Source organism: Sander vitreus, chromosome 6 (genome assembly GCF_031162955.1).
Source record: "Sander vitreus isolate 19-12246 chromosome 6, sanVit1, whole genome shotgun sequence".
In the NCBI taxonomy this organism is placed as follows: domain Eukaryota; kingdom Metazoa; phylum Chordata; class Actinopteri; order Perciformes; family Percidae; genus Sander; species Sander vitreus.
This window is the reverse complement of record NC_135860.1, coordinates 19,913,025-19,926,587: the sequence shown is the minus strand read 5'-3', so window position 1 is coordinate 19,926,587 and position 13,563 is coordinate 19,913,025. Positions and strand designations below refer to the sequence as shown.

General features: G+C 41.6%; 1 protein-coding gene across 1 annotated transcript in view; it reads right to left on the bottom strand.

The window, feature by feature from the left end:
- cdkal1 (CDK5 regulatory subunit associated protein 1-like 1) overlaps positions 1-13,563 on the bottom strand; it is a 281,333-nt gene that overhangs the window by 15,227 nt on the left and 252,543 nt on the right. Inside the window, exons 13-14 of the mRNA XM_078253409.1 lie at positions 11,725-11,808; positions 8,372-8,536 (exon numbers count right to left, since the gene is read on the bottom strand). Coding sequence (XP_078109535.1) covers positions 8,372-8,536; positions 11,725-11,808 — 249 coding nt within the window. The remainder of the gene's footprint in view (positions 1-8,371; positions 8,537-11,724; positions 11,809-13,563) is intronic.

The following is a 13,563-nucleotide window of genomic DNA, read 5'->3' as shown; positions in this document are numbered from 1 at the left end:
AATGAACATGTCACATCGACCATAGGAATGAACCTTGGACTGCGCACGGACAAAGAGCCATCCATCCATAATTACTGTACCTATCTATATATTCCCACATCTATGTATCTGCTTATCCATCCGTTGTGCATCTGAGCAATCATCTCAGAAATGGTAAATCTCTCACTTTGACAAATGGACATCAGATACCTTAGTGGTTTCCCTCTGCCTATCCAATCACCCACTTATCTACCACTCTCTCACTTTCTCTTAGAATACTCCTCTGCATCTTAGATGAAACGACAAAGCTCAGACTCCGTCCTTCTATTAGCTACTCAGTCATCATGCAATCTCTCTCCTCCCGGCCCTTTATTCTTCTGTTTTTCTCTCACTCTCTGCCAAAAGCCTGTAATTACAGAGTCTGCTACAAGACATGGGGGTGAGCATCTATCTGCCTTTCCCTAATCATTCATTCATCTCAAATACGCATACAGCTCAGTGTGTGGTGGACTCACGCAGAGACTCAGAAAATAGATGGTCTTTAAATATATATAGGCCAGCCACCACTATGTGTGTGCAGATGTGTGTGTATTACATGGGTATGCTAGATTGTACTGGATGCATGTGTTTGCATGCATACATATTTTCAATCAGATCTGTTCACTTATAATAATAATAATAATAATAATAATGTAAACACACATACTGGACACTAGAGGTCGACCGATATGGGTTTTCTCTGGCCGATGCCGATCTTTAGAAATCAGGGTCAGCCGATGGCCGATAAATGCTGCCGATTTATTTTGGCCGATATGTGCTTGTTTTTAAACCTCTATTTGAAAGATAAAATGTAACACTAATATACACAGAATTTCTCAACAAAAACATTTTTTGAACACTTCACCAATCTACACTTATATAGGCTACTTCAATTAAAAATTTATAATGTAAAAACATACTGTATATTGTATAAATAATGTATGAAACATATATTAAATAAACTTTGTCAAATAAACTTTTCAAAAAAAAAGTTTAGTGCACTTAGCAGCATTTATTAAACTTCTGAGAATACAAATCTGCAAGCTTCACAGAAAGTAACATGGTATTATTAATCTCAACACTATTTCCTCCTAACTCCTCAGACTAGGGCTATCTAAAGTCAATTCTTGTTCACCTTGTTTGTTAGATCATTGTTCATTTGTTGAAGTGTTTTATCTGTGTTTTGGGGATACTACGGTTACATGTCCTGTTGCACTCATTAGGATCTTATCTGAGCAGATTTCATTGAGCAGGTTCACATTCATGTCATTCAAACAACTCATGGTTGTAATTTAAAACTCGTCCAGCCAATTTAATAAAATTAAGGGTTTTATTCGTGCTCGAGTCCATAGATGCAGTTAATAACAATAATAATAATCATAATACATTTTATTTATAATGCACTTTTCATCAAACAATCTCAAAGTGCTACAGGTTTAGAAACAAAAAAAGATAAGCAGTTTAAAATACAAAAAAAACATCTAAATGGGACCAAAAGCTTTGCTAAAAAGTCAGTGGATTGAGGTGCCCTCAAGGTGTCAGGGAGGGCATTCCACAGATGTGGGGCAGCAGCACAAAAGGCCTGTCCTGAGTCTGGTTCTGGGTATGTGGAGGAGGTTTGAGTGAGTGGAGCGGAGGGAGCGTGTTGTGTTTTGTGGGTTGATAAGTTCTTTGAGGTGTGGGGGGGGCATGTCCATGGATGCATTGATGTGTGAGGAGGGAAACCTTGTACTCAATCCTGGTGGAGACGGGAAGCCAGTGGAGTGAGTGGAGAATGGGGGTGATATGCTCATGTTTCCGCACTCTCATCAAGATCCTAGCTGCAGAGTTTTGGATGTACTGAAGCCTCTGCAGACTCTTTCTAGGAATCCCAATGAGCAGTGCATTACAGTAGTCCAGTCTGGAGGCGACAAAGGCATGAACCAGCTTTTTAGCATCTGAGGGAGAGAATGGGGCGGAGTTTGGAGATGTTACGGAGGTGGTAGAAAGAGGTCTTGCATAGGTGATTTATATGGGCTTCAAAAGTGAGTTGGGAGTCCATTTTTACACCAAGATTTGTGACTGTTGATGAGAGGGGGATGTTGGAGCCAGAAAAGGTGATGCTAGTTATGGATGATTTGGTCTGGTGAGGAGTGCCAACCAGGATGGCTTCGGTTTTGGAGCTGTTGAGTTGAAGGAAGTTGTGCTCCTTCCATAACTTTATCTCCTCCAGACAGGTGGTGAGTTTTGATGGGGATGACTGTGAGGGTGGGGTTTCAGCTGTGGCATTTACATAGAGCTGTGTGTCATCAGCATAGCAGTGGAATGAAATTTTGTGACGGCTGATGATTTGGCCAAGGGGGGTGAGGTAGAGGATGAAGAGGATGGGGCCAAGGACTGACCCCTGGGGACACCACAAGTAACTGTGTGTGGATTTGATTTGGAGTGGCCCAGGGAGATGTATTCTGTCTGGTTTGTGAGCTATGATTTGAACCAACTGAGGGCAGTGTCATTTAGTCCAGTGGTGAGGTGGAGCCGGTTTAAAAGAATGCCATGTTCGACAGTATCAAATGCAGCAGAAAGGTCCAGGAGGATGAGGAGGAGGGAGAGCCAGCATCGGATGATATGAGGAGGTAGTTTGTGACTCTGATGAGGGCAGTCTCTGTGCTGTGGACAGAGCGGAAACCTGACTGGAATTTTTATTATGTTTGAGGTGGTCCTGAAGGTGGGTGGCAACTGCTTTCTCAAGTACTTCTGATATGAAAGGGAGATTGCAGATGGGCCTATAGTTGGACAGGACTTCCAGATCAAGAGTGGGTTTTTTGAGCAGTGGTCTGATAATGGCCTTTTTTTAAGACAGGGGGAACGTGACCAGTTTGGAGGGAATGATTTATAGCAGCGGTGATCAGGGGACTTAGGACAGTGATATGGGTTTTTACCAGGGAGGTTGGGAGAGGGTCCAGGGGACAGGTGGAGGATTTCATCTTCCTGATGATGTTCTGCACCTCTTCTGATGAAACCTAAGGAAAGCAGTTTAGGGGTTGGGAGACGGTATATGTTGGGGGAACAGTTTGGGTGGGAGGACCAGAAAGGGCAGAGCGAATATGTGAAATTTTTGATGTGAAGAAATCCATGAATTGATTGCACTGCTCTTCTAAAGTGGCAGTAACTGGGGGAGATTGTGGTTTGAGAAGGTGGTTTAGAGTGGAAAAAAAGCTGCTTGGAATTTCCTGGGCTGTTTCTGATGGCATTGGAGTAAAACTGTGACCTTGCCTCTTTGAGGGACTGTGCATATTTTTGTTGTTGCTCCCAGTAAATTTGTTTGTGTACAGTGAGGCCAGAGGCTCTGAAGCGCCGCTCAAGGAACCGCCCTGCTGCCTTCATCTTACGAAGCCCATCTGTGAACCAGGGTGCTGAGCGGGTGAAGGTGACTGTTCTTGTTTTAACAAAGGCATGGAGGTCCAGGAGGCTGCTCAGATGGCTGTTGTAGTAGTCCACTGCTTCGTTGGCTGATGAAGTGTGTGGAAAGATGCTGAAAGTCTGCTGCCAAGAGTTCTGGGTTTATGTTTTTTAGGTTTCTGAAACAAATATTCCGCTTAGGCTTGGAGAGGCTGGATGGGGATGGCAAATCCATAGAAATGGCCTTGTGATCAGACACACCTAGGTCATACACCTGCAGGTTGGTGAGAGGGGCAGAGTTTGTAATGACCAGGTCCAAGGTATGCCCTCTGGTGTGTGTGGGGACATCAACAAGTTGTTTTAAATTAAAGCAGTCCAATAGTTGAAGAAATTCAGCTGCAAAACGGCAAGAGGGGGTGTCAACGTGGATGTAGAAGAAGAAAAGGCATTTGGTTGGTGCCAGGTCTCTGTAATGCACATATAATCCAGACATTTATCCAGGATATGGTCATGAATGAGGCAGGATTTGTAATAGACAAGATAGTAATGTGCATTTAAGAGTTCAATTTTGCTACTTGATGATGCAAAAAGTCTTTGCACTGGCTGTAGCAGACTGGAGTCCACTCCACGTTTCCCATTCAGCTCACTGAGAGGTGTTGCCATGGAGACGTCCAAACTACTTATCCGGTAGGAGACAGCACTCTGATGACGTGTGCGTGGAGCAACAGTTCGCGTTGCTGACCAGAGAGCCGGGATGGTAAGACTTGTCTTTGAGCAGACAAACTTTCTGCGGGAACTTCTATGGATGTAGCGCAGACCGCAGAGAAGTCCTAGTTGTTTAATCACTGCAGTGCACGGTGGAGTGAAGAAACTGTTGAGATTCATCAGCTGGTTGACGGAGTAACTCAACATAGTGTTGGTGCCGGCGGCGGCGAGGAAGAGGTGCAGGTTGTTTTTAGCCGCGTAGCCAGAATGCTAGCTACAAGGACTTTCAACTCTGCGGCAGTGGCGATGGATGGTTTCAGGCTTCCCAGATGCATTTCACGATGGCATGGACAAGCTGAGTCCAGGCTGTCCAGGAGGAGACTTTGCCGACTGCGGTAGCACCGGCGATGACCAATTCCAGGGAGTCTCTGAGCAGGTGTTTTGCTAGCGGCAACAGGTAGGCCACCGCTAGACTCGAAAACTACCTGATAGCTATCCAGAAAGGTCCACTGTTCGGTGGTGCGGAACGTAAACGGTTATTTAAAAAGGTCCACTGGTCGGTGGCACGGATAGTAAAAGGTTATTAACTGGACTGGAGAAGCGGCGAACAGACAGCGCCAGCGTCCTCTCTCAGCCCACCCATTTTAATGAATACAGGCATGGAGAACTAAAGGCTCTGTTAGCAACGATTAGCTCCGTTAGTGGTTAGCTCCGTTAGCGGTTAGCTCCAGTTAGCTCCGTTATAGGAGTGGATGAGACTGCCACGGACAGGGGTAACAACCAGACTCTGATAAATGACATTCAGGGAGCTTCCACAGCGGTGTGGCCGCGGTGTTTTGGACGGTTTTATTAGTACAGTTAATCCCAAGGCAAGAACACCAGCAATATACTACTACTAATGGTAGCATCTGAGCCTGAAGTGACTGTGCGAGACACACGGCGCAAGACTTCACGAGGGGAGGGGCTGGAGGCAGCTGGTCTGGGTGTGCTGTAAAAAATGTCGCCTATTCATGTTTTTAACACTAGGCTGCCCGCAGATGCGCCTGCCTATTAATCGGCTTGATATACTGGGATATTGGCCGATGCCAATTATGTAAAAAAAATCGGCATTGGCCGGCCGATTAATCGGTCGACCTCTACTGGACACATGGCTGTCAAGGACATCACATATACCAGCAAGATGTGTAGCTTGCAAATACTGCTATGTTTCCAAGCCATTAGGTCACTTATCTATAAGCACTGTGCTTCAGTTCCACTTTGGTGTCATTAGTAGCTGACAATGCTGTTCATAAGGATTACAGATCAGCAGCAGCATCACTGGAGATCACTTATAACAATATGTTAATTGCCAATATGCTAAGGACAGAAGAGAGAAGCATTCCTTAGTTTTACATTAGACCACTGTATTACAACATACACTGATCTGCTACCTCTGTCCTTCTTTCCATCTGTATGTTCGCCTACATTTGTTTTCATTCTGTGTGTGCCATCATTCGTTTATAAGTCTAATGCTCTCGCATTTTTAACTATACCTTTTGCTATGACTTCCTTTTGCTTCCAGCACACCACTTACTTTACCCATATATATAAATTTCATACACCGCCCCCTACCCGAAAAAACCCCCCCAAAAAACCTCAAAGCACCAGGTGTGTCTCTGTCAAACTCGAGATCCCTGCATAAATTATTTTCTAGAGCACATTGACATGGAGATGATGATGCCTTCACCTGCTCACAACAACTCATGAGACACATTTAGACCTTAGGACTGGTAATAAGTGGTGTTAGGAAATATCCAGACAAATGTATTTACAGTATAAGGACCAGACAAAGTCAGTGTGTGAGAAATAAAGTGTGCATTACAGTGTGACGTGTGTGTGTGTGTGTGTGTGCGCGCGCGCATGCGTGTGTGAATCTACGTGCAAGAGAGTGTGTGAGTTGTTACATCAATCCAAGAAAAATGAAGGACTGGGCATGTTGTGTAAGAATGTTGAAAGAGTGTGAGTGATGGGGAAAGTAAGTGGGGGGAAACGAGTGCATGCATGTGTGTTGGATGGGCTGCAGACTTTATGAGGCAACTAGTTTTACAAGGTCTAGTCCCCAGTGCTGAACTTTTCATTGCTGAGTGACGTGTCGCTTGGCTTGCTGTGAAACCGTTCTCTTTCTTTCTTTTTATCTCATTCTCTGCGATCCATTTATCTCTCTCTCTGCTTGCTTTCCCCTTCATCAGAGTCAACCTATATCTCTCTCTCTCTCTCTGCTTGCTTTCCCCTTCATCAGTGTCAACCTCTCTCTCTCTCTCTCTCTCTCTCTTTCTCTCTCTCTCTCTCTCTCTCTCTCTCTCTCGTGTCTCTGTCTGTTCATTTCTTCCCCTCCCTCTCTGTCTGGCAGTAAAGGCTGATGGAGTGTGAAATTAGAAAGTGTATCATATTCTGCTCTGTGGCTCCATGTCCTGAGCTATAAGCTACAGCTAGTCAGAGTGAAAAATAACATGCAGTGAAACAGATACATTAACATGGTGTTTGTGTGTTTGTGTTGGAAAGACAGGAAGGAAGGACAGTTTAGCCAGCCACAGCTTATCTTAAATTACTTATCTCATGCCTGATACACTGGTGCTTTTCCACAACTGCATACATGAGAATGGATCAAGAATGTGGACACACACACACACACACACACACACACACACACACACACACACATGCACATGCGCACACACACACACACACACACACACACATTATCCATTTACCGAATGAATACAATTTTAATGGCCTGTTGTAAACAACATTTTTATAGTTTTGATAAGGAAATAACACAATGAGGCTTGACAGACATAGAATAGAAAAAGATGAGAGTACACATCTGGTGTACACTCATACACACCTATACTACATGGGCAACTGATTTAAAGTTGCTAAATGTAGCCCTGAAGCACTGAACTGTTCACAAATTGTATCAAGACAATATGACTTGATATTAGATGTGTTATAAATTATATATGACATATGGGATAGACAATCACAGATGTAAACAAAATTGAGTGTTAAATTAAATTGAGTGTTAAGTTAGGAAGATTAACAACCAACCAAAGGTGAACAACACTAGTCCTAACACTAGCAGCTAAAACTACTTTCCAAGCACCCCAGCCCCTAAATTCCTCTCAGTGAAGACAATAGCTGAAGTCATACGCTGTTTTATTTACAACAATATGCGCCAATAAAGTGTTGTGGAACATAACAAATCTAAATGGATGACATTAACTTGGGAGCCAGATTTAACAACATCCAATTTGTATCATACCAGTGAAAAATACATCCTCCTTGTGGACTGGCCAAAAAAACTTACTGTATATTGCTGCCCATACTAACTCTTGTTGGTGTGACAGTATTTTCTGGGTCATGTCCAGTTTAATACTTAATAACAAATTAGGTATGTGAATATATGTTTTGTGCTCTATTTTTGAGGCATATACATATCTGTACGTCCTATCTCTTTAAAATAAAATAAAAATGTTATCACAAAAAAATACTTCAATACAAATTCTAGAAAAATGTATATTTATTTTTTAAAACCAGTTACCCAAAACGTATATACTTTCATGCATGTAAAAAATATAGTCTGAGGTGAATGGATATTCATTTTCAGCTGAATAAAATTGCATTAAATGGACTGGAAACCACAGTGCATCGTATCTTTACAAAATGATCTATCGTCTTTGTATTGGATTGTGGACCATGCATCCAGAGAACCGGCTAGTCTGAGAGGGATACATACTCATCTGCACTGAATAAATGTGTGGTATAGTGTTAACATGCTGTAAATGCTGTTTGTTTTAAGTGTTTATAACCTGTGTAACTGCATTACTCAGGATGCCTTTCCTTTTTGGTCTCCATTCCATATACTTACTTTAATGTCATGATTTACCTGTAGTTTTATTTATTTATGACCTCACGTTTATTTTCAGGTCCCGTTTCATTTTTTTTCCCGTTCATATGCTGTGCCATACCTTTTTTAATCTCAACCACCTAGACAACTCTATTTTAGGGTGTTTGCTACGTAAGTATATATTATATAAGTGTTACCTATTACTTTTGTTCTACAGCCATGAAGAGATGACTCTGCTTACATATGCCTCTTTTTGTGGGCATTTGCTTTGATGCCAGTTTGATTTACAGTGCTGTGACATTGAATTGGGCAAAAAATAGGATTCAAGGTCTGCATTTAGATATACCTATATGCAGGTGTGCATGTATTTGTGTGTGTGTTTACCTGCATCAGGCCGGACACCTCTCCTTTCTGAAGTGGTGCGGCAATGGAGGGAGTGAAGGGCTTACTCTCTTCCACTGGCCGGCCTTTCAGGAAGTGTTTTCCTGCCTCGTAGATATCCACCTCAATCATCTTCCCTTTGAACTCAGCCCTTTTAGGTACCAGCACCTGCAAACCAGGAGCAACACATCATAACTGATGTCACTGCACATTTTGCACATTGGATCAAATTAACATTGATTGAAAGTTATAAGGTACAGAACAAAAACAATGTGTCATTTAGTGATTGTATTTTAGTGACCACAGGTGAGATATATCCAGCAACTTGCTGTCATTCACATAGAAAGGCAGACCTATAAAACCATCCATGCCAATAACAACCCTCTGCATGTTTTACCATCTGTCAATTACATTTTCAATTAACTGCTGCTCAAAACTGTTTTTGCCAATGCTCCATCACATTGTTATTTAGCGAGTCCCTGTCTGCTTACAAAAAAACACACAGGGCTGAGTGTTTTCAGTTCCATTTATGGAAGCCCTCAAGGTCAAAAACTACGGCAACAGCTGTGAGATAAACCACTGGGATTTGCTGGTTTGCCTTTTCACCATGGCAACTATAAATCTCGGCTGATCACAGCAGGAAGGAAGAGAAAACAAAGAGTTATAATAAAGGCCTAGTGTGAAATGGAATTGGTTCTTAATGAAATGTAAATAAAGATCATATGCAAATGCTGATGTACTTCTTTTGGTCAGCTCTTGTTTCAGAGTCAATCTCTTTGTAAACACTAACAGAATAATGGGTGTTGTGATTATTAGTGATAATTAAAACTGTAGTCACTGTAATGTATAATCACAACTAAAGTAAGGATTTTCTTTGATAACATCCTATGATTTATTCTATTTCCCGGGTGAAAGAAAAAGGTATACGAGTGATCACCTTATGATTTGAAAAGTTATCCTTCCTGAATGAGCAGACATGAAAACGGCTGAGCATTTATGGTAAACTGTCAGGGTGGTTGCATGCTGACTCAGATCATCTGGTGGTCTGTCTAACCATTACACGACTCTGCAGGGCTAAGCTACTGACTGGGCAGAGAATAGCATGTGAACTGGTGGAGGGAGTGTTACTGCTGTGATGGCAGGAGTAAGCCTGGCTCGGTGTTAATCTGTCAGTCTTTATCCAGCTAGTGGAATATGATAGGAGATAGTGAACAGGCCAGACAGACGCACAGCCAGCGCCACACCTGCCTAATCAACACACCTGCTGCTCGACACTCTGACCACTGTGAGGGTGCGTGTGTATATATGTGTGTGTGTGTGTGTGTGTGTGTGTGTGTGTACGTAGCTGGCAACCAGGCTGAGAGCAGAGAGGTAAAACAGCAGGCCTGTGGGGGAGGAAGGTGAGTGTGTGTATGTGTGTGTGTGTGTGTGTGTGTGTGTGTGTGTGTGTGTGTGTGTGTGTGTGTAGGTGAGGGTCATTTGAGGCCCATTACAAGGTGATTAAATGATGAAAGACCTTGTCCGATTTCATTGGAAAGCCCCATCCCCCCCTCCAACTTCCTCACTCAGCCACTAAAACACGCACACACGCGTACACACACACAGTGGTTAGGTGCCTATTATACGCGTCAGGATAGATATCCATCTGATGGTGTAAAAGTGAAACTAGGCCATTTGTTCACACTCACACCTCTCTCTACCTTATTCCCCACTTCCCTCCACCCACGCACCCACCCCCTCTCCACATCCTTCGGTCCCTTTTCTCTGCTCCCAGTACTCTTTTCACTTCTTTACTGATCCTTGACTTCCCCATTTTTGTCCCTCAACCACGCAATCCTTCCAACGGAACCGCTCTGTTTTGCTTTTCTCTTTCGCTACATTCTTCCTTTTTGTTAAATATTTGTGATGCCGTTATCCAGAGTAATATTGGTGACATTTAACCATTAAGTGATTATAGCACCAAAAATAAATGTTGAGTTGTTAGAATAATAATAATAAATAAATAAATATATATATACATACATACATACATACACACACAAGTGAGGACAACACCTCTGCAATGTGTGTACTGTATGGGTCTGTGTGTCCTGTGGATGTATACATAAAGTATACATGATATGGAGGTGTATCCCTCGGGGGGACAGATTCAGAAATTGCTACATAGTGTTTTCATGTTCTTTCTTTTTGAAGTCATAATGTGATTTAGGAGCACATGCCAAATATTCAAAGTAAAAAAAAAAAAAATTTGGAGAGGGAAAACATCTTACATGTCAATGCGTTTTTCTCTTGAGTACAGTCAACTGACACACATGACATACATGCCTGCATATGCACACATGCATGAAGGAGCGTGCACTCTACCACACACACATGAACCGGGTGACACTTGTAACTTAAGATTATAGCCTGCAGAAGGAGGTGCAGAGGAGGAGGAGCGGAAAGTGGAAGGGAGGAAAAAATATTATCATCCCCTTCCCTCCCTGCTAATAAAAAGCATAACTTCAAACATGGTTCTGATGATGGTAAAGCAGGAGGAAATTGATTTATTTGAAGATGTTTTAAAGTGAATTTTTCACAGGTTGAGCGAGGGTCTTTGAAGCCATGCGGATGTGTGTGTGTGTGTGTGTGTGTAAGGTAACAGCTGGGTGTGTGTAGGATGGAATGTTCATGTCTTTAGGGCTGACCTTAATGCTAATACAGTAAAAAAAAAAAGCAAAAAGTACTGCCGCTATCAGCCGCCAAATGCTCTCATGACCACCGCAGGGTATGTGTGTGTGTGTGTGATGTTATAGCTAACCTACTTTAGTCAATACAAGCATAAGCTTTTGACACCTGCTGTGAGTGCTCTGTGACATGCAAAGCAAAGCTTGTGACCTGATTAGGGAATGAAAATTAGGGAGGGTTGGATTAGCTTCACATACGGAAATATTTTCATCAAACACAGATTAATTTAATGCTTTTTTACTGTATGTTTTTGATGGTGGATAGAGTCTGTAGGCCAACTAAACTATTTCAGGATTCATCCAACACAAACGCGTCAACAAACATGCAGCGTGCTGAATCGTCCTTCAGCAGATGCTGATATGCAACTTAGCTTGATAATAAGTTTGATCACCATGTTGGATAAAAAGGAAATAAAACTGAAACAGTACCAGTACTACGCTAAGTTTCTTTTTAGGGTAGTTTAAATATATTGAATACATATTTAGTGTATCTTAATTTGCTTTGGTCAGAAATTGTGGTTGTGAATGTGCTATATTCTGTAACCCATAAAGTAAAAATGTGCTGGTGAGAGCCACATGTGCCAGTCAGTGTGTGAGTCATTTATTAAAGTATTTAAACAAATATCGTACCTGTTCATAGAACTTGTTGTGAGACACATAGTATTGGGCATCAAATGACTCCTCTGTCACCAACACATGTTGCCTCTCCCCTACCTACAAAGACAGGGAGAGAGATGGAGAGAAACAATTTCTTAGACAACAAATATCAAACATATACAAGTTTATTGACTAATGAAACATCAGCCTTTCATGCAGCAAATGAGTTTTCATCTGTAGACATGGCCACGCGTGTGTGTGTGTGTGTGTGTGCATGTCCACAGCCATATGCTAACACTAACCTAAGCAAAACAACATGAGACAACAAGACCCTTCATCTCTGTCTCCTCTCTACTTTCTTTTCTAGCTCTGTATCTATTTCTGGATGATTTAGTTTAGATTTAAAAGTGACATTTTTCTTGCCAATGATGTGCTTTTATGTCCGAAAGGGTAGGGGTGCGTAAATATTCTTCTTCTGTGATTCTAGTGGCTAGAATAGTGTTAGAAATTAGGGTTATTTGCTTCAACTGAGCTAAGAGAATAACCTTGCTTCAATGCATATACAAACAGATACACTAATTACATCTGCTAACATACATCTACACATATCTACTGTGTGTACCAACGTAATTTGACAGATAAAAACACTTATAAATAAATAAATACAAATTATGGTTGTTTATGTACAGTAGATATTCATGGGTTTCTTCTGTACATGAGTTTACGGATTTTGTTACACATGCCGCGTATAAGGGCTGGGTATCTTCTTCGGTTGTAATTCAACACAAGCAACATGCCTTGGTCATACAAAATGCTTCTATTCATCAAGATCCCAATTCAATCAAAGTTTTGAGCTTTCATGCTTTTTCATGTTTTCTCTTTAATTACAATCTCAAGGTTCTCGAGTCATTTCAGTTTTAGCACTTTGGCTGAGAGGATAGTGGGTACTATTAAACTCGCGTCCTTACATAAAAAGAAAACTGAATAAAAAAGAAAACTGAATAAAAAAAAAATCTAAATAAAAAAAACAACACAAAGCTATACAGGATACAATTCAAATGCTTAGCCAAAACAGACTTTTCAGGAGGTCAGAAAATAAAATACTACAACAAGGCCTCCCAATGAAGGCATTGTGTATGGGACACAATGTCTTTATTGGTAAAAAGTATGCTGTTGACTCAAAGAAGGAGAAAGACAAGGTTGGTTAAAGTACTGCAGTCATGTCCCCCATGGACAATTAATTTGACAATTCAATTCTGATAAATATTTCACTGTGCTTCATGGTTGGATCTACAATCATTTCATTTTAGTTTGCTGTGGATGGACAAAATCAATACTTTGTTGATAGAATGGTCCAATGCATCTCCTGAAGTGTCATGATTTAGCACAATAAAATCATCTTAAAACATTGCCCTAGGTGATACACATCACATCTATTTTGCCACGGTATCCTGGCTTATACAAACATGCTAATGATCTTCTCATGTAAGAAAGCACCACATAAAATTCTGATCCCAGCCAGCAATTCAGAGCATAAACCACCTGGGTTTTAAACATTAGCAACATATAGTATCAAATGTTGGGTACAGAGTGTCCTGTAGGCTGAATTTGCATTTTAACTCTGTCAGTGATGAGCCCTGCACTGAAAAACTGTGCTGACTGATCATTTCCTTAGCAATATGTCAGAGCCTTAGAAGTCATGGCTCTGACACATTGCTCAGGGTGTTTCCATTTTTGCAGACACCCATCTTCTGTGCTCTTTTCTTCCCTCCTTTCCCGTCCCCATCATTTTGCTTCCATTCCTTTCTCCTATCTCGGGGCTCTTTCTTTGGTGTTAATACTTCTCTTCCTTCCATTATAACGCCCTCTCAT